The sequence below is a fragment of the Caretta caretta genome, chromosome 27 (assembly GCF_965140235.1).
Source record: "Caretta caretta isolate rCarCar2 chromosome 27, rCarCar1.hap1, whole genome shotgun sequence".
In the NCBI taxonomy this organism is placed as follows: domain Eukaryota; kingdom Metazoa; phylum Chordata; order Testudines; family Cheloniidae; genus Caretta; species Caretta caretta.
Genome location: NC_134232.1, coordinates 2,746,662 through 2,772,182, shown reverse-complemented (window position 1 = coordinate 2,772,182; position 25,521 = coordinate 2,746,662). Strand labels below are relative to the sequence as shown.

At 53.2% G+C, this 25,521-nt stretch overlaps 1 protein-coding gene across 4 annotated transcripts; it reads left to right on the top strand.

Moving 5' to 3' along the window:
• On the top strand, positions 1-24,524 carry DBF4B (DBF4B-CDC7 kinase regulatory subunit). 4 transcript variants are annotated; one of them, XM_048829779.2, is made up of 12 exons: positions 1-296; positions 1,764-1,939; positions 2,803-2,997; positions 4,818-4,868; positions 6,073-6,142; positions 7,422-7,492; positions 11,205-11,241; positions 13,267-13,312; positions 16,397-16,513; positions 20,501-20,627; positions 21,235-21,359; positions 22,056-24,524. In XM_048829779.2, the coding sequence occupies exons 1-12, from the start codon at positions 278-280 to the stop codon at positions 23,503-23,505; spliced, it is 2,484 nt and encodes an 827-aa protein (XP_048685736.2). In that variant the 5' UTR covers positions 1-277; the 3' UTR covers positions 23,506-24,524. The 4 variants fall into 4 exon arrangements, with proteins under 4 accessions (XP_048685736.2, XP_048685735.2, XP_048685734.2 ...); XM_048829778.2 differs by having other exon boundaries at positions 1-359; positions 1,767-1,939; XM_048829777.2 differs by having other exon boundaries at positions 1-359.
• Positions 24,525-25,521: the final 997 nt, after the last annotated feature.

The following is a 25,521-nucleotide window of genomic DNA, read 5'->3' as shown; positions in this document are numbered from 1 at the left end:
CGCCCTCTCTCGGGGCGGGGGCGCTGGCTTAGGAGGGGGGCGGTTGGTCCCTCCCCGGCCGCCGTAGCCCGCTGGGTCGGCCCGGCAGCGGAGGGGGCGGGGCGGAAATTTAAATCGGCAGCCGCGGCCGCTGTGAGGCGAAGGCGGCGGCGAGCGCTCTGGGCCCCCGGGGCTCTGCGGCGTGGTCGGGGCGCAGGCCTCGCTCCTCGCCGCGTCCCGAGCGCTCTGTTCCGGGCCGGGCGGCGCGGGCCCAGACCCGCCCGCTGCTCCACCCCCGATGGCTGAGCCGGAGCCCGGTACGCGAGCGGCGGGGTGGGCGCCGCTTCCCGGCAGGCCGGGCCGGGCACCGCCGCCGCCAGGTGCTCCCCGGCCCGCCCCCTCTCCGCGCCCCGCGTCCGCCCCGCCCCGGCCCGGCCGCTGCCCCTGCCCCTGCCCCCTGTGTCCCCGGCGCGGGGCCTGTCCGAGCCCCCCGGCGCCACCGAGCGGCAGCCGCTCCCCGGGGGGCCAGGGCGGGCCGCGCCCCCCGCGAGCCCCCGGGAGATTGTGGCGGTAGGATGCAATTGCCTGGGGGGGGGGGTGATGGCCTCAGGGCGAACGTCAGCTTTAAAACATGCCCCCCCCGCCCCAAGCCCCTCTGTAATGGCAACAAGGCGTTAAAAGACTTGCTTGTCCCTTTCTTCCCTGGGGGTGTGTTGCCGCTTGTTTCTCTTGTGTGTTGGGCAGAAGGCGCCCAAAGCAGCTGTGATAGCGTCAGGGTCCCCTCCCCACTCTGAACTCTGGGGCACGGATGTGGGGACCCGCATGAAAGACCCCTAAGCTTATTCTTACCAACTTAGGTTAAAAACTTCTGCACGGTACAAATCCTTCCTTGCCCTTGGCTGGGTACTGCTGCCACCCCCAAGTGAGTTAGACAAAGATTCAGGAAAAGGGCTACTTGAAGTTCCTGGTTCCCTAAAATATCCCCCAAGCCCCTTTCCTGGGGTGGCTTGAGAATAATATACCAACCAAATAGGTTAACAAGGTGAGCACAGACCAGCCCCTTTGGTTTGTAAGTGTCCTAAAAACCCCATCAGGTTCTTAACAACAGAACTTTATAATAAAAACAAAATAAAAGAAGCACCTCTAAAATCAGGATGGAAGGTAATTTTACAGGGTGATCAGATTCAAAACACAGAGGATTCCACTCTAGGCAAAACTTTAAAGTTGCCAGAAAAATCAGGAATAAACCTCCCTCTTAGCCTAGTTTCAGAGTAGCAGCCGTGTTAGTCTGTATCCGCAAAAGAAAAGGAGCATCCAATGCAGTGAGCTGTAGCTCATGAAAGCTTATGCTCAGATAAATTTGTTAGTCTCTAAGGTGCCACAAGTACTCCTTTCCTCTTAGCCTAGGGAAAATTCACAAGCTAAAACAAAAGATAATCAAACTCATTTCTTTCCTATTACTTACAATTTGTAATCTTAAATGCTTAGTTCAGATATGGCTTTAGAAGATGTATTTTTCCTGCCCTGGTTCCTCGCTGACCCAGAGAGAATACAAAGAAACACAAAACAAAAACCTTCCCTCACAGATTTGAAAGTATCTTCTCCCCTTATTGGTCCTTTTGGTCAGGTGCCAACCAGGTTATTTGAGCTTCTTAACCTTTTTTACAGGTAAAGGAGAGATTTTATGCTACCCTTAGCTGTATGTTTGACAGATATCCTCATCCCTTGTGCTCTCCCCACTGCTCATCTGAGAGGCTGACTCTCTTGGTGGCTGTGTTTTTTAGCAGGTAGGATGGGTTGCCAATCAGAGAAAAGGCAAAGGAGACCCCCAGAGAAACAGCAGCAGGAGGTGACTGGGTCATCCAAGAACCTGCCCTTTTTGGGAAAATCCTTCTACCTGGACCTGCCGAATAACAAGAACATGGAGTTTCTGGTGGCGACAATAAAGCAGCTGGGTGGGGTGAGTATGGAGGCACCTTGCCTGTTGGAGAGCATGAAGCAGCTGCGCTCTAGCTCCAGAAGAGCCGAAGACTTGAATGGATGCTGCTATAGGAGTGATGCATTGACAAGGGGCAGAGTTGCTGAATGGACTTGGGTGGGGTGGTGGAATTCAGTGCCTCTAGTCCAAACCTTAACCTAAAATGGGAGTGGTGGGTAGGAATGCATTCCTGGAAAGACCCGGCCCTGTCACTTTACCCTTTGTGCTCCCATCTGCAGGGCTCAGGAAGTCTTGAATGCTCTTTTTAAGCCCAAAGATGGGGACAGTCCGTCACAAGCTGCTTGTAGGTCTATTCATGTGGAGCCAGGTTTTCGAAAGAGTCAGCTCCCAAGAGTGGTGCCTGTTCTTCAGGAGCTCAGCCCCTGGATGCATGTTGGGTGCTGGTTTCTTGTGAAAACTTGGCCATTAAATGGGAGCTGAGCTCTTGAAGACACCAAGGGCCAATTTTTCAAGAACAGTGCATTTGGCAGCTGGGGGCACTGTGGTTAATGCGCTGTACAGAGGGGCTAGGGAAGGGTTCTGAGTACACGTGTAAACTGATTCTCAAGTGTCCCAGCTCACTAGGCTGACCAGTATAGTCCTTACAAGGTATCTTTCAGTTGCATGTAACTAATAGTCCAGCGTGACTTGGGAGGAGGCCTTAAGACTGGAAGACAGTAAGGGATGGAGCTGGAAGGGGAGAAATGTCTAGCTTAAAGACTAGGTCTCATGCAGCCCTGTTCCTGCATCTAGGCAACTGAAGATGGTGGTTTCTTTAAGATGTTCCAGACCTTGCTGTAGACTTGGTGGCTTTGCAGCTGACTCTGTTTTTGTCTTTGGTCCAGGTGATTGAAAGCTTCTTGAGTAAAGAAGTCAGCTATGTGGTTTCCAGCAGCAAAGAGGCCAAACTGGACAGGGGACCTCGGAGACCGACTGAGAAACGGAGCAGCGCAGCTTCAGGGGATGCCAAGGCAAAGACTCTGCCCTCTGCTGTGCCCAAAGGGAGCCATGCGGGGCATCACCACAAGCCAGCAGACAGTGTAAGGACTGTGAGGGTCTAGGCAGCCTTAAGCCTTGGGGCAGTGGCTGGTGGGGAGCAGAGCCTGAGAATAGTAGCTGCAGAAGAGCTTGTCTGCCTCACTGAGAACACCTCTCTATTCAGCTGTCCCAGTCCTGGTGCTGTTCACACTCCGATAAATGAGCCCTGCCCTCTGGGCAGTGGCTTGAGATGCCATATCTTTCTATAGCATTTTTAATCTCCAAACATTCTGCAAAGTGTCCACAGAGACTGGTGCAACTGCCTCTGGGGTGCAGCACCATCCAACAGCATACAGTGGCACTACGATGTGCCCTTCATTTACTAGCCTACAGTTCACAATCAAAACTGGAAATGTTAGGGTGGCAGACAAACTCCCCACGGTGCAGCAAATGGCCGGCACATCCAGACTATTGCTAATCAGTGGTGAAGGGATAAATACCGTAGGAATTTACACAGGTTTGTAGCAGGATATGGTGGCATAAAAACTGATACTTCCCTTCAGAGTCGCTACAGACTGGAAGTGTGGCAGGCCTCGCTGCCTCAGCTGGAGGTATAGATGTGCTGCACCTGCCTAAATGCTGGAAGAAATTGTTTATTTGGCTGATTAATCCTGCTGCTCAGTAGAGATAATAGGGGCTTGTTTTTTGTATGGATTTGCTTCTAATTTCCTTTTGTGTGACTTGTCCTGGTATTGGCTGGTGGGATGGATGTGAATGGTGCCCCTCCCCTACTCCAGATTGCATGCAGGGACCAGCTCTGCATGTCACTGGGTTTTGCCCCAGGCTCAGAAATGTCGCTAGAGCAGAGGAACGATCATCAAGGTGCTGGTAGGATGAGACCCAGGGTCCCCTACCTAGAACTTCCAGCTTGCAAGGAAAGCATCCTGCCAATTCTGCTCAGAGTCAGCAAATCCCTGTCTGGGGCAGGGGGCTGGACTCAACAGGTCTAAGTTGAACTCTCTGTGCACCCTCAGAGGTGGGAGGACATGCTGGAGAGGGAGCAGGGGGAGAAGGTGGAGGCAGCAGGGGTAAGATATAGGTGGGCTGGGAAGCAGCCATGCCACCAGAGAAGGGAGCTGGCAGGTCAAGAGAAAGGGGCTCAGTGTTACACTTCAAGGCCCATCTTCCCAGCCTGTAAAACAGTCAGACTCCATTGCTAACAGTAGAACATACAGCACCGGGTGGGGCGCTGGCCATGACTGCGCTGAGGGCTGCCCAGAGTAATAAAGAAATACAAGGTCAGATGGCTTGAGTCCTACCCCCAAACTAGAAGAAACCTTGCTGTCTCCCTGCGGTCTGACAGGGCATCCTACTGTAACATGGCCTCTGCTGGGCATGCCTATGCAGAGGCCAAATGGCTTCCCTAGCAGATTCCCATGGCTTTCCTGCTGCACAGTTCACCTGACCTGTTCTGTAGTCTCCGATCCATCAGGCTGAAACCGGGCTGATCTGCGGGCTGGGGGCTCTAGGTGTCCAGGGCAGACTTTCAGTCCCATAGAGCAGAGCCTTAAAGTACAAAGGTCACTTGCTGCTGCCCAAGAGGAGCTTGTCCTTTTGCAGAGGACATCTGCAGTGAGGAGCCTGGGGTGGAGAGGGGAAGCCTGGGGGCTCTGAGTGGAATCCTCTCCTGGGAAGGTTAAACCCTATTGCATCTCCCTGGAGGTCTGTAATCTGGGGTGGTAGTGAGGTTTGGGGGTGCCAGAGACACTGAGGATCTGTGCCCTCGCCCTTTAAAACTATCTGGGCAGTAGCGTACTGGTCCACCTGGCTGGCTGCTCAGGAGCTTTTGGTCTAAATGCTGTTTGGCTTGTGTCTTCTGCAGGCTCTGATCAGCAGGGGGAAGGAGCTGCTGCAGAAGGCCATGAGGAACCAGGTGAGCGGCACGGTGATGGGCTTCTCCTCTAGGCAAGTAGGTGCAAGGCATTCCTGAGCAGGGCAGCAATCCAGCCTGTGCTTGGGGAACGGTGCAGAGACTTGGCCCATCACTAGATTCCATGTGGGCCATTGCCTGGACAAGTCCTCCATTTGAAAATGCAAGACTGTAACGCTGCCTGGGGTTCCAAGCCTTTCAGCCCCTTATGGGGCCTGTTCCTTTCCCACGTGCTGCCCCTTGGGCTGGACACTCATACAGGTAGCTGTACTCCTGTTGCTCTAACGCAACGCATACGACTGCGTAACAGTGACTGTGCGTCGTCCGAAGGGGATTTTCTGTCAGTGTAGGTAACCCACCTCTCCAGACTAGTTCAATGGAAGACGACAGTGGGGTCTGGTCGGCCTAAGTACGTGATGTAGTAAGGTTGACCTGATGCTTTTAGGTGTAGACCAGGCCTATAAGAGCATCACAGCGGCATCAGACATAGCAATAACCTATGGAGCACTAAAGCCACGTGTGACATGGACTTGGTTAGCCACATAGCCTGGCTGCAGAGTTGTGGGAGGCTTTGCCTCTAGACCTTGTGCTGAAAGGTTTCTGATCACTCGGTACATGGCGTTAATGCTTAACTAAAAGGTTCATGCTACAGCTGACATAGTCTAGTTCATGCTTCCAGCTCTGAGTCAGGATAAGAACATTTCTCCTCTTCCCTGCACCACGTGCCCTAGGACTTGGAAATGCCAATTTCATCTGCAAATCAACAGATCCCCTCTGGGTCAGGGAGCTGGCCCAGGATTGAGCTTTCTGAAATGGCAAAGGCAGAAGTGGCTACTCAAAAATCCCATCTCTACAGCAGGATAGCTCTTGTTTCTAGTCTTGAAAAGAGCAAGCTGGCAACTCTTATACCAAGATGATCTTAGCTACCACTGATTTCTGGTCAGTCAAGATCAGCAGTTTTCTAGCCTCTGAGCAGTGGGATTGCAGCCTTTTCACTAGGCTTCCCAACTCTAGAAGTTCTCAAAATGACATCTGCTAAAATCCTGCTGCTGACTGAGGATGGGGGGCAGGAAAGACCAATGTTAATGATTTGACAATGATGTGACACACAATATAATCTCATACCCTGTCGAGGCCAGCAAACAGTCTGAGATGTCCACTCTGCCCCAGGCTGTATATCACTGAGTCTCTCCTCTTGTTTGTGCAGGATTCCAGCAGTGGCAGTAGTATCCTTGTCAATGCTCGCTCCTGGGGCGTTCGGATCTTGCATGTGGATGGTATCCTTCTACAGAAACTTTGTGTTGTGGGGATGGGACTCTGATCTTTAATATCTAGCTTCTGAATCTGTTAAATCAATGACCTGGGGGGTGAATGGCTGGTTATGGGGGGAGGAGCAAGAATTTGACGATGGGTTACACTGACTGAGGCTTTGCTGGCCTGGGGAAACAGGCTTTCAGAGGAGGGTCTTCAAAAGTCTGTGTGTGGAGAACGGGGTGTGGGCTTGGTCAGACCCACTCTGTTCTTTTCCTAGTAGTCTGACTGTAACCTTCCCCTCCTGATCCAAGGGTTCTAAACACCGGCACAGAACCACCACTACCCCTTAGGATAACATCTGGTCTGTTTTCAGAGTAGCAGCCGTGTTAGTCTGTATCCGCAGAAAAAGAAGGAGGACTTGTGGCACCTTAGAGACTAACAAATTTATCTGAGCATAAGCTTTCGTGAGGTACAGCTCACTTCATCGGATGCATGCAGTGGAAAATACCTGGTCTATATGTCAAAGGCACGTCCTTGCTGGATTGATGGCCCTGAAGGCCTCTCTCTAAGCAGACATGTTTAATGTCGACCATGTCAGCGAGCCCTGCTGAAGTGCCTTGATCCTGGCATGTAGCAACCCCCACGAGAGCAGCTGGCTGAGATCCTCAATGAGGGAGGGGAGCAGTGGGAATGCCTCTCACTGACAATGGGGCTGGGGCACTAGGTCTCTGCTGGACTTGAGCCAACAGCTGAGGCTCTGTACCCTGGGCTCATGCACACCCAGCACCGTCCAACGTGAGTTTAGAGTTTCTGGGCTAAAGTGGGCGGCAGCTCAGCTTCTGCCTGTTTGTCCAATTCCAAGGCATGCTGCACCTCCTCTGCATCTTTCTGTAAAGGGAAACGCTGCTACGTCTGCCTTGGCTAGGGCTAATGGGAGTTGGTCCAAGAACAGAGATTCTCTCACCCACCTGGTCTCTCAGGGCGAACACAGCAATCCGCCATCTAGGGCTGAAAGCTCTTAGCTCCCACTGTGACACTTAGAGCCAGATTGTAGCACGCAACATGCAGCGCTCCCTCTCCCATCTGGCCACTAGCTCTTGTCCTTATTTCCTCCATGGAAGGAGGATGTGCAGTACCACTCTTTTCCCACAGATGGCAGAGGAGGGTGCTAAAGCACTTTCCCGGGTGTGGTGGGTAGCTCGATGGAGTTGTATTTCATCCTCTGTTCACTATGGATGCTGAGGAGTAGCAGCTCCCTCTGTTTCTCTGGGCTTTAGCTCCTTGACTTCCCACCCCACATAGAAATGATGGCCTATGTGCAGCAGCTGCTGTTCCGCGTGTCAGGAGCAAGGAAGCAGAGTGAGAAGACGATGGTAACTGACCTAAACTTCCCCCAGTCCAGGACTTCCTGGTAACAAGTGGGTTTTGTCCTTCCCAACTAGCCCAGGATGCAGTCCTCTTACAGCAGAGTCACTTTAGGCCTTGTCTGACATACAAGGTCAATGAGCAAGGCCCCAGAGGGACTGGTTTTGTCCAGTGCCAATCAGTATTTTTATTAACCATTCCTAAATTCTAAGGCCAGAAGGGATCTTTGTGGTGATCTCGTCAGACCTCCTGTGTAAACAGGCCACAGAACTTCCCCCAAATAATCCCTAGAGCAGATCTTCTAGAAAACATCCGGTCTGGATTTAACAACTGTCAGGAATGGATTATCCACCACAACTCTGGGTAAACGGTTCCAATGGTTGATTAGTTTCACAGTTAAAAATTTGTGCCTTATTTCTAGTCTGAATTTGTTTAGATTCAACTTCCAGCCACTGGATGGTGTTGCCCCTTTCTCTGCTAGACTGAAGAGCCCGTTATTAAATATTTGTTCCCCGGGTAGGTATTTACACCCTATGCTCAAGTCACCCATTGACCTCTTTAAGATGAATAGATGGAGCTTCTTGAGTCGTTCAATGCAAGGCAAGTTTTCTAATCCTTTAATTAGTTTTGGGGCTTTTCTCTGAATCCTCCCCAATTTGTCAACATCCTTCTTGAATTGCAGACACCAGAACTGGATGTAGTATTCCAGCCACGGTTGCACCAGGGTCAAATAGAGGTAAAATAACCTCTCTGCTCCTAATCGAGATTCCCCTGTTTATGCATCTAAGGATTAGCTCTTTTGGCCACAGCGTCCCCCTGGAGCTCATGTTCAGCTAATTATCCACCATGACCCCCAAATCTTTAATCACATCTTCCCAGGACATTTTCCCACTGTAAATATGACCTACATTCTTTGTTCCTAGATGTATACATTTTATGTTTAGCCATATTAAAAACACACATTGTTTGCATGCAGCTTACCAAATGATCCAGATCATGCTGAATCAGTGACCTGCCCTCATCGTCACTTACCACCCCCAATTTTTGACATCTGCAAACTGTATCTGTGATGACTTATCATGACCTGGTAGAAAACATAAAAACTGTTAAATAGCTTAGGGCCAAGAACTGATCCCTGCAGGACCCCACTAGAAATGCAGCTGCTGGAGGATGATTCTGTTTAGTTAGCCAGTTTTTAATCAATTTAGTGTATGCCATGTTACTTTGATTAAAAACTAGAATATAAAACTATCATGCAGTACCAAGTCAAAGGCCTTACAGAAGTCTGTTACATCAACACTGTTACCTCTTTCGACCAATCTTATAAGCTCAACAAAACAAATCAAGTTAGTTTCCCTAAACATTCTAGGTGATACAAAATCTTTGGTAAAGTTACAGATGACCCAAAGATTGGGGCAGTAAGTAATGAGGAAAGGATACTGTTAATGATCTAAATAGTTAAATGATCACAATCCTACAAAATGCATTTTAATACAGCCGAATGTAAGGTAGTACATCTAGGAACCAAGAATCCAGGTTATACGTACAGGATGGAAGACTGGGAGAAAGTAGTGACTCAGAAGGACAGAGTGTTTGTTGTAAATGTCCCTCAACATGAGAGCTCAGTGTAAAAGCATGGCAAAAAGGACAAGTATGGAAAGGAATATCGGGTATAAGTAGAGAAGTGATGGTTTTGTGTTTCTTTTTTAGACCGGGTTAGATGCACACCTGTCACAGATGGTCTGGACTGACTTAATCTTACCTTAGCATGGGACTGGATGATCCCTCTAGATCCCTTCCAGACCTTCATTACTATGATTGTATGGTATTGGTAAGACAGCTACTAGAACACTGCCTAGTTCTGGTGTCCAAACCTCAAAGATGAGGACATACTGGAGAGAGTTCAAAGGGGCCCCATGTGATCCAGAAGCTGGAAAAGGAGCCTCGTGATTTGAGGCTTAAACTCAATCTATTGGTTTTACTGACATTAAAGTTGAAGGGTGAGTTGCTCACTGCACCTGGGCACTGACACATGGACAAGATCTTTGATCATGAGAGGGGCTATTCAACTCTGCCGCCAAAGGCGGAACAAGACCCAGTGACTGGAAGGTCAAGTTGGACAAATTCCACCTGGATGTAAGAGGCAGTTTGCTAGCACTGGGGGTGAGTGAACATTGGAACAGCCTCCCCGGGAGGTGGTAGACTCACCCTTGCTTGGAGTCTCTAAAGTGAGATTAGAATCTTTCTGCAACATGCTTTAATCCTGCTCTAGGAGCAATGCTGCAGCTGTTTAGTGCTTGCAGTTGCCCTTTCTGTACGTGGACTCTGAATCTCTGAACCCCCGTTCATCCCCTTCCTTCATGGACTATGGGGGGGAACAGGAAGCTCTGCACTGCCCCCAGCATTGTCCTCTGCATGTTCCTAACACTTGCAGATCAGTAGGAAGACCTTGATTATTATCAAATCTCACATTTCAGGGCTTAAGCAGGTTGCCTGCTGAGATCAGAAAGGAGTCTGTTCCCCAGGGCACAATTGGCCAGAGGTATTCTGTGTGGGGTTTTTGTTTGTGGGGTTTTTTTTCTTTAACCTGCCTCTGAAGCAGCGATGAGACACTGGACAGGGTGGATCAGTGCTCTGAGATGGTGCAGAGAATTTCTTTTCCATTGCCTGGCTGATGTCTCCTGTTCATATGCTCAGGGTCTCACTGATCACTAGCTTTGGGGCTGGGAAGGAATTTTCCCCCAAGGTCAGACTGGCAGAGACCTTGCAGGGGTGAGGTGGGGGTGTCCACCTTCCTATGCGGTGTGGGTCACAAACCAGATCCTCTGAGCAGGTCACTGATCAATTCCCTGCCACTGCAGGGGCCTCAAGAGTGAGATGCCACTAATGCCTCTGTTCTCTGCCTGTGGCATGCAACTGTTTCGTCTCCTGAGGGCTGAAATCTTTAGCCTAGGGAGTTATCGGGCTCAATACAGGTGTGTCCAGGGCTCAATACAGGTGTGTCCAGGGGTTGGGGGTGGTCTGTGATATATAGGTGGTCAGACTAGATGATCTGATGGTGCTGGCCTGAAACTCTGATGCGCTTGGTATAGTTAACCCAGTATAACCTAGCTTAGTGGGAATGTCGTTATACTGGTAGAAAAGTCCTTATTCTATGCAGGAAGAGGAGGCACCTTTAGCTCAGTATAACCGAGTCCGTGCTGTTACTTTTACTGGTAAAACTAGATTCGCTTAAAAAAGCTCACCCAAGCTGAAATACGTCTAGCAAGCCAACTTCAGGTGCAGTTCAGGCCTAGTGCTAGGCTGGCAAGGCTGGATGACCAGCTGGGGTCTCAACCTACAACAGGCCCAGATCCCAACCAACTTACAGGGGGAAACTCCAGCTTTCTCCACCCAACTTGCAAGGGAGGTAAAATCACAATGCGGTATACAGTCAGTCTGCCAGCAGGCTTGTGCTAGGGTTGGGGACGGGTGAGGCTGGCCTTCTTTTAGGAAGGGCCAGTTGTATGATCTTCTTTCCAGCAGTCTGGTCTAGGCAGTGCTGAGCTATGCAAACCAAGTCCGATCTGCCAAACACCAGGGGCACAGCAGCCGTGGACTGCCTTAAGGATGAGCATGCCCTGTGCTGGCATCTCCCCCTCACTGCTCTGGAATCAGTGGGCTGCTAGTCTTGTCTATGGCTGGCTCCCATCCTAAATGCTGTCTGTTTTTTCTGTCTAGGTGAAGTGTTTCTCAGTGGGGCCAGGAGTCCTTAAAGGTCAGTACAGAAGCTTTGCTCTCAGCTGGTGTCGAGCTGGTTGGGAGACTTTGTGAAAACGCCTCACTGTGATATTTCAACAAAACGACTTGTTTTTGCAAAAACTTCTGTTCCCTCAAAGCCGTTTACTGTCCAAGCTCAGACAGAAACCTCTTGCCGGGCTCTCCTTGTCGTGCTTTAAAGCTTGTGCAGCATTTTGAAAGCATAGCTAGGATGCTTCCTGTGTGGCTGGCTTTCTACTCTTGCTTTCCAGCGGGATCTTGTCTAAAATCCTGTTAATCATTTGTCCACTTACCTGGTCTCCCCTGTGCTATGAGAGACTCTCCGGCAGGGCTTCTAGAATTGAGAGTTATGGTAGGAACTGCGGTACTGGTGCTTCGGTCTCTGAATCCGTGTTGGCTGTGAAATGAAGCCCTGTGGAGGGGAGGACGTGTCCCCCACGTCCCACTCACTCCTGCTAGCAGAAGGCTGCGCTATGCCGCGGTGGTGCCGACGTGGGACTGACCGTGCCTTAACGTGCAGTCTGGTCAGGGAGCATTCAGAGAAGCCTTTGCTGCCTTCAAAGCATTCAGCCTGGAGTCAAGTCTGACTCCTAAACCGCGAAGGCAGCTTTTTGTTTGTTAAAAGGTGACCTCCAGAGCTGGGGCGAACAGTAGCTTTGTGCCTCTCTTGCCCCTATATAATGGGACAGAGATGGCTGGAGATCTCTAGGAAACCTTGCTTCCTGCTGACATGAGACTTCAGTCTCGTCTGGCCTGGAAGAACCTCCAGTGACTGAGAGCTAGTGTAAAGATTGTGACCGGAGAGTGAAAGCGGAACCGTTGGGGGTGGGGTTTGTCACCGATCAAAACTCTCCGGCCAGGCCACTCATGCGGGCACCAAATGGTGCTTCCAGTCTCATTTTAGGTCCCTAAATATACAGTTTGACTTCCAAAAATGCTGAGCACCTAGCAACTGCATGGGAACAGTCTCAGCCTTGTGCTTGAACAGCTACTTCCCTTCAGTGACTTAACATCCTGCAGAAAAATCTTGGCTCAAACCTGCTCAGAGGCCTCTTGGGTGCCTCAGTCCCAGCAGGGGTGGTCAGACTTGGTGTTCTTGATCTCCCAAGGCTGGGCAGGGGGCTACCCACCTCTCAGGCCTGGGCCAATCATAAAGAAGCGAAGACTCCAGTCTCCCTTGTGGCTGTGGTGAGTTTGACACTCTCTCTACAAAAGCATTTGGAGCTGCTCCTGTGCTTTCTTCAGTCGGCCAAATCCTCCTGCTCAAGTGCAGCACCGAGCACCTTGGCACAGCTTGGGACACACCAGGCTATTTGCCTTGTGCTACCCACATAGCAGGAAGGCACAGCCCTAAGATCCTGCCTATGGGAATAATCAACCTGATGCCCCAGAAGAGGCTGTCTGAATCCTGACACTCTGCTGAGGCCGAGTTCAGCTACCACTCCCCCAGCGCACGCTGGTACCTGCTGTCCGCCTGGCATGGAGTGCATTCTGACAACAGCCGCACTTTGGCTCTGGGCCTGACCACAACTTGGGCCCTTATTGTTAGAACTAACTATCTTGTTGCTCGCTCATCTGCAGCAGCTTTTAACTCTTCGCTGTCTCTCAGCTGTCCATTAAATCTTCTCTAGACTTAACCGTCCCCACCAAGGTTCTGAACACAGATTGTATGTTTTGCCTTCTAAATGACTATCTGCCCTGAAAGTTGTCCATTGAAATATCTGCATCCTTAGCATTAGGCTTCAGAGTCCACTGGTGGAGATAAGTGGAAAATTGATGCTGCTCCGGGCTATTGTTTCAGGCTGCCTGCAGACTCTGGCAAACAGATCTTGATTCTTTTTTCAGGATTTCTTCGCATCCAGAAGTGTTATAAATATTGGGGGGGAAAAAAACAAACTTTAGATTTTGGAGTCCAGTTCTGTGTAGCCAGGGATTGGATGATGGGGATAGGGTGTGCATTGTGGGGGCGGGGGGAGGGAATGCCTGCCCAGGCCAGCTGCTAACTGCAGAATTCTCCTTCTAGTGGGAAAACTGAAGCCCCCGTTTCTGAAGATTGAGGACCGGAGCAGGTGAATGAGCCTTTTCAATCTGATCCTTCTTTTAACTTTGTGGGCAAACTTTGGTCTCCTGGCTGAAGAGCTGCGAGGAGTCCCTCGGCAGATGCTCCCTCCCCTCTTACCCATAGAACCCTCCGAGCCCCTCCATTGACAAGAGAGTTGTTGATGCACTTCCGGTGCTGGGGAAGAAGGGTAAATGCAGTGCGGAAATGTAGCCTTGGTTACCTGTGTGCACTGTGAAGTGACAGTACTGGACAGAGGCTCCATTTCCAGCTCAACCAGATTCTCTGTGTGACCTTGGCCAAGTCACTTCATCTCTCTGGGCCCCAGTTCTTGTGTGTTCGTCCCCCAGTGTGTTTAGAGAGAAACTCCATGGGCAGGGCTTGTCTGTGTACAGCAGCCACCACAATGGGCCCTGATCTCTGGGCCTCTTTGTGCTGCTCAAGTAACTTGCAGAATTGCAGCCTACCAAGCCACAGGGAACAGAGATTCTTGCCACTTGTTGAGCTGCGTTTGTCCCTGTAGCAACGGATGTGACTAGCCCTGGGAAGTAGCAAATGTTACAGGACTATGATGTTTATGATGCACTTTTCTTACTAGAAAGCAGTTGTTTCTAGGGTGTAGCTCATTGCGCAGCTAAGTAATACAATCCTTTAGAGCAATGGTTTTCAAACTTTTTTTTTTTCTGGCGACCCAGTTGAAGAAAATTGATGCCTGCAACCCAACGGAGCTGGGGATGAGGGGTTTGGGGTGTGGGGTGGGCAGAGGGCTGCAGGATGGGGCCCAGAATGAGGGGTTCAGGGTTTGGGGGGGGCTCAGGCCTGGGGCAGGGGGTTGGGGTGCAGGAGGGGGTGAGGGATTTGGGGTGCAGGGGGGCTCAGGGCTGGGGCAGGGGATTGGGTCATGGGCTTGCCTCTGGCGGCTTCCGGTCAGCGGCGCAGCGGGGGTGCAGAGGCAGGCTTCCCACCTGTCTTGGCACTGTGGACCGTGCTGCGCCCTGGAAGCGGCCAGCAGCAGGTCTGGCTCCTAGGCGGAGCCACGCAAGAGACTCTGTGCAGCGCTCACCCGCGGGCACTGCACCCATGGCTCCCATTGGCTGGGATTGCGGAGACTATGCTTGGGGCAGGAGCAGTACGCAGAGCCCCGTGCGGGGGGGCCCCTCAGGCCTAGGAGCCAGATCTGCTGCTGGCCGCTTCTGGGCACAGTGTGGTGTCAGAACAGGTAGGGACTAGCCTGCCTTAGCCAGGCAGCACCGCCGATGGGACTCTTAAGGGCCTAATCAGGGGTGCTGACCAGAGCTGCCAGTGCCTTCCATTCCACGACCCGGTACTGGGTTGCAACCCACAGTTTGAAAACCACTGCTTTAGAGAGGCGTGGGAAATGGCAGCGTCCAGAACTCGAGTGCCTTAAGTACTCTTTGAGGTCCACGTCTGAAGGGGCACTAACAAGCAGCTACAGGACCAAGTGTTAGGTCTGGGAGTAATATGTAACAAAGCACAAAGAGCAGAAGGGTGAATTCTAAAGTATCAGCAGGTTTCGGGTAAAACCTTCCGTGCAGTAAAAGAAACTCCACCCCTGCACTGGGTGAGAGCGGAAGAAGCAGAGTGAAATGGATTGATAGCAAGTATGAGCTCCTTGGGCCAGGAGCCATCTTGGTTCTATGTTTATGCAGGGCCTAGTGCAGTGGGGCTGGGTCCATGACAGGCTCATAGGTGCCATTACAACACTGATAATAGTCAGCACCAGTTTCTAATGTCCCTGGCTTGGAGTGTAATGCAATCCAAGCTCAGGCGTGAGAGGAGAACTAGGTCTCTCAGTGCTATCAGCTTTATCTCAGGTGCTGGTAACAGGCATTTCTAGCTGAGACTGTGTCCCTCAAAGATTTTCACAAACTGCTGATTGCGTCCTGTACTCTAGGCCCAGTGCAGTTCCGCACATGGGATGGGAGGGTGCAGGGAGAAGGCTGCCTTGGGATTCACCGTTCCAAAGGCCTTGTCCTACACTTGGAAAAATCAAGTACATAACTGCCCAGTGGCACACATCCACCAGTGGTAGCAACAGCTGGAGCTATGGGATGCAGGATGCCCACAGAATTACCAGCATCTTTCAGGGCTAGGCAGCAAATGCCTGCCCTATGGCCTCCACCGGTGGTGGTGCCCTGTCTGCGAAGCTGCTGTCTGCCCCTGAACAGGAGGCAAGTCTGGCTTTCATGAGTTTAAGTGCTGTCCACATTGCAGTCAATGGGGCCCTCCATGGATGCAAAGGCTGGACTTGTCCAGCGGTATGGAATTGAGGGAGCTGGGGAAATGGGGACAGAGGCTGGAGCTGCAACAGGGAGTCAACACAGGTCTCCAGAGCTGAACCCTCGACCTGCAGCTCAGCCCACCTTCTCTGAGCAAGCAGAGAGCAGGGGGACTTGAGGGCTCTGTAGGAAGCTGCCTGCCCCAGCAGTCTCCCAAGGAAGAGTCTCTGGGCCAAATCAAGGCATGGTGTAAACATGCTGAATCCTGAAACTACCCCAGGGGTCCACTCTCATCTCAATCTAACAAGGGAAACGGGAACATAACAGCCCCATACTGGGTCAGACCAAAGGTCCATCTAGCCCAGCATCCTGTGTTCTGACAGTGGCCAGTGCCAGGTGTCCCAGAGGGAATGAACAGGACAGGGAATCATCAAGTGATCCATCCCCTGTCACCCATTCCCAGCTCCTCGCAAACAGGCTGGCGACACCATCCGTGCCCAGCCTGGCTAATAGCCATTGATAGACCAATCCTCCACAAATTTATCTAGTTCTTTTTTGAACCCTGTTTATAGTCTTGGCCTTCACAATATCCTCTAGCAAGAATTCCACAGGTTGACTCTACGTTGTGTGAAGAAGTACTTCCTTTTGTTTTTAAACCTGCTGCCTATTCATGTCATTTAAATGGGGACGTGGAAGCCCCAAGCAGGGGTCGGGGGCGCAGGAATTGAGCCTCTGTGCTTGGACGAAGGCTCAGGGAGGAGGTGTGGGGGAGCCTGTAGTAGCCCAGGTAAGTGAGAACTGGGCCAAAATGGGTCACAGCCATGCCTGACGTCTGACACTGATGGTTCTTGCAGGAAATTCCGGCCCTTCCATCACCAATTCAAGAGCTTCCCTGATCTGAACTTCCTGGCACCGAACAGATCCAGCCCATTTGAGCCTCTGAAAACCCCCTCAAGCTCCTGCAGAGTCAGGTAGGTGGTGCAAGCTGCCAGGGAGTGTGGCTGTTACAGCCCCACTGCTGCCTGGGTGCCATTGGTATCCCAGACTCCCTGCGGACATCAGAGACTCCTAGCTCCTTTGCATGGGGCCAAATAGACTCTCTCCTGAGCTCCTTTGTTCCACGGCTCAGCCTGATCAGAGCTAATCTGAGCCGTGACCTTTTTCTAGGTCGGAAAACTGCCAACTGGATGGGGAGGGCCCCTGGCTGGCAGGTGGCCTCGCCATCCTCAGACCTGGCTGTGCTGATGGCTTGTGCCTGAGCCTGTGTTTCACAAAGACTCCTCTGGGGAAGGGAGTAAGTGAGTCTGTGTGACCCAGCTGCAGCCCTCGTGACTCCTGAGCACTCTGGGGCTTGATGCTGCTGCTGCTCCTCCGCCAGGTTTCTGGGAGGGGGGAGAAGGGGGGGGTCCACAGGACTGTCCTTGGTCCACATCTCTTCTCCTTTTGCACTTACCTCTGGCTAATCTCCTCCACAAACCAGCTCAGCAACTCTCTCTGTGCTGACAACACGTGGACTTTCCTCTCTGCTCCAGACCTATCTCCTGTCAGCCCCTCTCTCTCTCCTATATCCTCATGGATGTGTAGCCATCAGCTCAAGCTCAACATGGCTAAAACTGAGCTCTTAATCCACCTCCTTCCCCGCCCACTACCTCCTTTCTCATTGGGCTGAGCAATGCCATGGTACAAGGCACTGGTGAGACCTCATCTGGAACACTGGTCGCCCATGTTCATGAAAGGTAAATTCTGACCAGAACAGGTGCAGAGAAGAGCCGCTAGGATGACTAGTGGAATGGAGAGCCAACCTTACGGCTTGTTCAGCTTAGCGAGAAGGCTCAGGTGGGGCATGATTGGTCTCTGATTATGGCGGGGGTGAAGAGCTGTTGAAGCTGAAGGACACTGTTGGCCCAAGAAGAAACGGGGATAAACTAGCCATGAACACATTCAGGCTGGAAATGCGGTTTCTAATCAGCAGAGAGGTGAGATTCTGGAACAACCTCTTCTGCAGGAGCTACTGGGGTAACCACATATTTAGTTTTAAGAGAGCTGGACCCATTTGACTGAGGCAGCGGCCCTTGGGCCACTTCCAGTGTGTGTTCCTATAAACCCATGCTTCAGGGACCCAGCTGGTCCCCTGCAGGGGCCAGGGTCACATTGCAGGATGCAATGTTCTCACTGTCTACCCTGGAACCTGTTGCTTTGCTGGTGTAGCTCCCAACCTGGACTGCTGACAGCCAGTGCATGCCCCAAGTGTCTGTGCTGGACGGTGCTGGGTCAGCAGCCTGTCAACAGCACTATGTGGATTCCATCAGCCGGGGTTACTACCTGCAGGGTGACCCCAACTCTCAGTCCCAAATGTTGCCAAACCATGTGCTCTGCTATGTCCAACCCTCGCCTGGACCATTCAGAGACATAATTTGGTTCGTTTGTTCCTTTCAGGATATATGCACACCACAGCTTATTAACTGGGCACAAATTCACCCTTCTCTTTAAATATTTTTTTGTGATAAAAATGAAATATACTTGATTTCACTTAATTTTGTTAATAAGTTTAAAGAATGAAGGTAGAGTTACAAGTAAAACACAACAAAATATGCTTCTAAAGGCCTAAAACTTAATCTAGCAAGATATAGGCTTTCAAGATGGTTTCTCTCACCAGTCATCCTTCCCAGCCATGGCTGATGTTCACAAAGGTACAAGGTGCTGGCTTCCCTTGTCTGCTTAGGCAAAGATCTTTCACCTAAGACAACTTCTTACCTATATTCTGTTCCAGCGACTTCATGCGCACCCCCCCACCCCACCCTCCTTCGTTGAAGGACTCGTCTTTCTCAGCTTGCAAGGGTTCTAGCCTCTTGTCTGTGTAGTGATGGATGCCAAAGATGGCTTCAGTCCTTGCTTAGATCTTCTGAAGGTCAATGACTTTGTTTCAAGAAGCAGGATGTTCTCATGCTATTCTTCCCTTCCTGTGGGCTTCCCATCCCCTTTGAATTCAATGAAAAGCAGCTTCCATTGTTTGATTCCTCTATGCTTCATGTACATAGGAGAGAGGTAGAAAGCTGTGCCATCCCCTCCTATCTGGGCAGGCGGTACAGCCTGGTATCAGTGAGTGTCCAGAATTCCTCATTGAGTGTTAATACAGCCAGTTCAGTGATATTAATCCCCAGAGTCCTTAGCAGTCAGAAAAGGCCTCACTCAAAACTCTTGTAGTACAGTAATATCGTACATCAGCAGCTGATTCAGCTGCTTATCACTGGAGGTTCAGCCCCTGTCTTTATAGCCTAGGGAGCCTTTGCAGTGGACAAAGCCCTGGCTGGGATGATTTAACTGGGAATTGGTCCTGCTTTGAGCAGGGGGTTGGACTAGATGACCTTCTGGGGTCCCTTCCAACCCTTATATTCTATGATTCTATGATTCCTCTGGAAAAGTGAAACCCAGGACAAGTGTCTGTCTCCTTCTGGGTACAGATGCCATGCTGCCCTCTTTTTCCCCTCCCCTTGTTAGTGTGAGGTTTGCCTCTGCCCCTTGTCAGCTTGGTGGGGGTGTGTAAACAGGGAACTCTCATCCCTTTGTTTGGGACAGACCTGGTTCACACACATTCTGATGATGATACCATGACTCTCCATACCCATCACATGCAGACCTTGCGCAAGAATGTTAATGAGCAGCGAGTTATTGGTACCTCACAAGGCTTTTTTTGTGCAAAGATTATTACAGTGGTGTGTAGGATGTGAATACAGGCTGCTTTCAGTCCCAGTCAGGAATTCTGGGTTTACCTCCCTCCTCTGAAGCCTCAGGATGGTCGTGGCTGGGCTGGGCTACTGCATGGGAGCGCCAGGGCTCTGAGGTGGCCCTGGGCATTTTCTCTCTCAGGTGCTTGGCTGATGGGTCTAGCTCACAAGCTCAGGGTCTAACCGAGCACCGAATGTGGGGTGGGGCAGGAATTCCGCCCCAGGTCAGGTTGGTGGTGAGCTTGGGGGTTTCGCCTTCCCCTGCAGCATGGGGGGGCGGGTCATTGGCCAGGATTATCTGGGTGTATCTCACATCATTCCCCTCCCATTTCAAGGGCCTCGGGCCCTGGTACCCCTCGGCCTGTGGCGCAGCATAGTCCAGTGTTCTGAGGCTGTGACCCTTTGGGCTCATTTCAGTTGGGTTCAGTGTGCGGGTGCTGGGTGGGGCTGGTGCCCAGGAGGTCAGACTCAGTGAGCTGGGGGTCCCTGCTGCCTTCAACTCTGACTTGCTCAGTATGGACAGCCCCACTGTCCTGTCTGTCACTGAGGCCTGTAACCCAGGCATCATCTTCAACTCTGACCTCCCTCTAGGTCCTTGCACCCAGACTGTGTCAATTGTACCAGTTCTTTGTGCAGAACATCCCTAAGGTCTGGCCTCTCCTATCCATCCACAGACCTAGAGCTCCCATCCAGGCCCATCTCACCTCTCAGTTACTGCAGCCTCCTTCTGTCTGGCCTGGACACGTGCATCTCTCATATCCGAAACACTGCTACAGACATCGTTCTCCTCGTCCACTGTCTTGACCATGTCCTCCCCCCACCCTTGTTGTGTCCTTCCACGGACTCCTCCTTCTCTGTCGCCTTAAACATGAGCTGCTTGTCTTCACTCTGCAGGCCCTTTGTGGCCTATCCCCACCCTACCTCTCGCCTCTCCTTTGCTATGAAGAAGTCAACTCCAACCTCTGATCAGCCCAGCGATGCTAGCCTTCTTCGCCCCTTTGTGCTTTCTTCTCTGCTGCCCCTCACGCTTGGGATGAGCTCCTTGTAGATCTCCCACAGCCTGTCTCGCTGAGCAGCATTCTCACCGCATTCTCGTGCTCCCCGTCTCGTCCCGTCCCTAAGATTGTCTGCCCCCGGGGGCAGAGGCCATCTTGTTTGTACCACACCTAGCCCAACCGATGCCTAGGCATGGGGATAATATGGATATCTAGCCTGTACTGTGTCCCCTTGCAGAGCCCCCGAGGGCTGTCCGACGCACAGCGAGAGAGAGAGGAGCCCCCGGTCCAGCCCAGCCACCGTGCCCAAGAGGAGGAAGGGGTTTTGTGAATGTTGCCAGGAGACCTTCGGGGAGCTGCAGATGGTAAGGGCTCCACTGGCCTAGCACTGCAGGAGCTGCCTTGGTCTCCCCTGCTCGTGGTTCAAGGCAGGCAGAGCCTCTGCAGATATGCCCAACGCAGGCGTGCCCAGTGGGGAAGCAGACAATCTTACAGGTGTGCCTTGGCTCCGTCTGCCGCTCCTCTGACCTGTCTCAGCAGAACAGCCCAAGTCCATTGGGAGCTGGGAGTGTGCAGTCCTGCAGGGCAGTTGTGCCCCTGGCCCAGGGGCACCTAGGGTGCCAGCACTGTTGCCCATCCCAGCAGCTGGGAGCCAAGCTGCAGATTGCACTGCTCTTGCCCCATACTTGTCATACCTTGGCCCTGGGATGTTCCCAGCACCATAGCCATGGGCAGGGGTAGAGCCGCATTCCCTCTGTGCCCACATCCGTTCCCCTTGGCCCCACAGCCTGTCCCTGAGGGCCTCTAGCCTTCCCCAGCAGTTGCCATGCAGCTACCTGCAGGGCAAGCAGCTACTGCTGCTCCCTGGAACTCTCCCCAGCATGGGGCTGTGGCTCAGCTGCACCCTGCTCTCCTGGGCCTGCTGCTGCGAGAAGAAGCTGCTGGCCCCACGCTCCCCTTGCTCTGTTCCAGCACCTCCAGAGCCCCCGGCACAGGCAGTTCGCGCTGGACGCCTCTCAGTATGCAGCTGTGGATCACGTCATCGCTCAGCTCACCAACGACTTTGCAGAGATCCCAGCCTGGTCCTCTCCCCCCAGGTAACACACAAACAGCTTGCTGCCCTGGGGCTTGAGGGTCTGGCTTGGGCAGCCTGGATCATGGTGGGTTAAAATCCACAGCCAGTCAGCTGCTCAGTGACAGGCAGGCAGTTCTGGTAGAGGGGCCCTGCTTCCTTTGGCAGAGCAGGATTAGGGGACAAGTTCCCTTCGGTGTCCAGGGTAGACAGGCTGGCTCCTTCCCCTGCTACACCCTCAAAGACACGAGCCACTCTGGGCTCCTGTTGCCCTGGGGCTGTTCTCTTGGTTCCTGTGGGGAATTTCCCAGACCCCTCTCATGCCTTTACCCAAGAGTGGCTCATCTCCTGTGACGCAGGACCCCTCACTGCCCAAAATACACATCTGCTCCTCAGTCCCCCTCCTGTTTCTCTGTGCTGGGGTGTGTCCCTTTGGGGCTGGGTCAGGCTGTCCTGCTCAGCCAGCAGGTGACCCTGGTGAAGTTGACCTGGTGAAGGTGACCCTGATGACTCCTGGGCTGGAGTTCTGCACAGCTGCATTTCAAGCCACTGCTCCTCCCAGGCGATCTCCCAATTTTCTCGGCCTCACCTTCTGAGCAGAGGGGCTTAAATACCCCATCCCTGCACAGATCGTGCTGGCTCCCTGCTAGAGTGCTGCACAGCCCTGGCTTCTGTTCCATGCAAGGGGCTCCCATATTAAATGAGAAGCTTTCTCTCCCAGGGTGCCCTGCTCTCCTGCAGCTGACAACGAACTCTGTGGCTCTCGAGCAAAGGCTGTGGAAGGCCTGGGCGCACCAGCTGCAGAGCTGGGATGGAAGCACCAGCTGGCCAGGAAGGACAAAGCAGAGCTGTCTCTCAATGCAGTGTCTGTGCTGGGTGGGGAATGCGCCACAGGCCCAGAGGAGACGCCAAAGGAGAAGGTCAGTGAGCTCCCTCCTCCAGAATTGCCTGCTGGGCACCCCCTCCTGGGGCTATGGGCTGAGGAGACACTGCAAGCCAGGCCATCTGCTAGCACAGGGCCAGCTGGGAGGGCCCATGCTTGGTGTCAGAACACAGACCAGTCTGCTGTTGACAACACTGCAGTGGGGGCTACTGCCTTGGCCACTGCTCCTGATCTCAGCCAGTGGACCCGGGCCAGCGATGGATTGCCTGGAGAGGCAGCTGCTTGCTCCCCTGAACTTGTTCCCCAGGATGCACTCGAGTCCCTGAGTCACCCTCTGGGAGCATCACCCTGCTCCAGGAAACGCAAACTCTCCGACAGCCCTTGCATGCGGCTGGAAAAGAGGCCGAGGATAATACAGCCGAGCAGCGACCCCCTGCGTCTGGAGAAGCAGACAGGCTCGGTGTGCTGCAGCTCAGTTCATTGGGGTGTGGGGCTGGCTGTGGGAGGGGTTGCTGGCACTGCTCCATCTGGTGCTCCTGGAGCAGAGCTCTTGCTGCTTTCCAGCAGGCTCTGCAGCTTCCCTGCCTCAGCGACACCTCAGGACAGAGCCCATGTGCTCCCAGAGCCTCCCGAGCCTGATCCCATGGCTATAGCCGACACTGAGGCTACCCTGGCGAGCACAGCCACTCAGCAGGGCTGGGAGAGCGGGACTCCAGGCCTGCAAGAGGGGCAGTCTACAGAGCAGGCCCCAGAGCCTCCCTGCTGTGTGGCCGAGTCTGGCCTCGAGCTGCAATCACCTACCTGGGACAAGGCCAGCTGTTCTGCAGTCCATCCGGCCCTCCCACACCTGCCAATCCCCCCAGCCAGGCGCTTGCGCTGCCCTGCAGTAGCTGAAGGTGCGCTGCCCAAGCCACCCAACAGCACAGACCTTGGCGAAAGCCTGGCCGCCCATCCCAGCACCCTCCAGCCTGCCCCTTGCAGAACCCACACTGGCCGAAATCTGGGGCCACCATCTTCTTCTTCAGAGTCGGACTGGGACGTCCAGCTGCTCTGCTCACTGGACGCTCTGCAGGGCACCAGGAACCGGCCAGTAGACCTGGAGGTGCTCCGGAGGACCTGCATCAATGTCCAAGACAGCGGCTATGAGTCCCATCTCTACTCGGTCCTGAAGCAGAAGTCTGAGCTGGACTTAGGCAGAGATGACCAGAGCTGTCGGAACTGTCGTGCAGAAACAGAAGGAGCCCCTTTCGCTGTGTTTGAGGCCTGCCTGGGCAGCTGGACCAGCTAGCCACTAGCTGCACAGACCCCGTCAAGAACTAGGGCTCACCCCCAAGCACGGTTGCTAAGGGAGCCCCGCAGAGACGGCTGTGGCAAACCACTTTCCCCGCAGCCATCAGAAGGCACAAGGCTGGCCGGAGACAGTCTGCGGGCACTGGAATAAGGACTGGCTGCAAATGGAGGGTGGGGCTGAGCCTGGAGGCTTTAGGCAAGACTGATCTGGTTGGTTCACTTGCTTGTGGAGCTCAGCCACAGGAAGAGCTCTCCCCCAGCCTGGCCATGCTAGCCCTGGCTTCCCATGGGGACAGACCACTGGGCCTGGCCTGGCCTTGACCAGCAATGGCCTGGCTCTCCTCTCCCCTCAATGGAGCGACCAGGAAACAGACTCCCTTGCCTAGACTAGACTGCACCGTGTGTCCAACTGCTCGATAGTGGCTTTTTAATGGCCTGCCGCATTTCATTAGTGCTGCTTATACACGCACCTCCTGTGCTCCTCCATCACCCTCTGCAGCCTGACCCTGGAGGAGGGAGACGTGAGCACTTAGTACCAGGAAAACAGTGTTCCCTTAGCCAGTGGCCTGGCCTGACCTCACCTGTCAAGTGTGCAGCTAGCTGATGCCAGAGCCGGTGGAGGCGGGAAGCCCCTAGTCTGATCTGCAGATGGAGCAGGGTTTTCTCCCGTCTTCCCATGCGGCAGGCAGGCAGTCAATGCTGCCGTTCCCTCGCCCAGAAAGAGCTGCTGTCTTCTGGAAGTGACTGCTCTGAGCTCCCCACAGTATCTTTCTGTTCTCACATTTTCTGCTCTTTCTGCATCTCCCTGGCTCCTTCCTACTTGTGGTGCAGTTAATGGGGGAAATGAGCTGCTGTCTGGATCGATTCCTCTTCCTGTTTTAGCTTCTGCTCTGTTCCATGGGGCCATAGCTCCCCTGTCTCTATTGTCTCCACTGGCCATTGCAGATAATTGGTGTTTAAAACTTCCTGCTTGTTTTAAAAACACATTTTAAACCAAAATAAACTGAATGAGTGTAATGATCCAGTGTGAGACTCCACTTCATCATGCGGCTGCCTGGGGTTAACCTGGCTGCTGATCCTTCCCCTGTGCGAGGCCTGGGAGAAGACCCCACCTGCAAAGGCTGATAGCTGGGACCCTGTGGCCTCACTGGATGGGGGCACTGCTCTAGGGTGGGGGCGCTGCCGGTCTGGGTGGGTCCAAACATCCTGGCGCTTGGTCTTCTCCAAGGAGGTAGGCTGAGGTACATCCAGCCCCAGAGGGTTTCCACAGCCCTCCTCTGCTCCCCCCAATCTTCACCTGTAGGAAGGGGCTGTGCTTTTGGGAGCCCTTCTGTGCACAGCCCTGGCAGCACTTCTGTACTAGGGACAGTCCCTCCCCGCAGGCATCTGCGCAGAGGGTGAAGGTTGGCTGCAGTCGGCTGCACGGAGACGGCTGGCCTGACTAATTAGTCCTGGCCTGTTTTGAAAGGCTTTAGCTGCCCAGGAGCTAGGAGTGAACCCATCAGCACAGCCACCAGCTCTGCCTACCGGAGCAGGAGGCAATTCCTCTGCTACCGTGATCCACGGCTCTGCCAAGGAGGCCTTGGCATGACGCTGTCTGCTTGGATACTGCAGTCTCCTGGGGGGGGGTCCGTGCAGCTCCTAGGGCTGGCTCGCTCTGCGAGGCCTAGTCAAGTCAGCCCCAGCCCCTGCTTGTGCAGGAGATACTGAGGGTACAGGGTGTCTTTCCCCCCTGCATGGGGAGCAGCAGTGCCGGGTGTGCCTTGCTGCTCCCAATCTCAGGCTGGGTGACTGTCCCGCTCAGCTGGGAGCAAGTGGTGTGGACAGTCCTGGAGACATGGGGGCAGGGCCCAGCCCTTGCTCTCAGGAGCACAGCTGTGTCAGCTGAGCCAGTGCACGCCAGCTCCTGGGCAGCCGCTCTTCCCTCGGGCTTAGGAAGGAGGGTGTTGAGGGCAGCTCTGCCCTAGGGACACCCACCCCTTTTACCAGGCACAGGTCTCTGAAATGCAGCCCA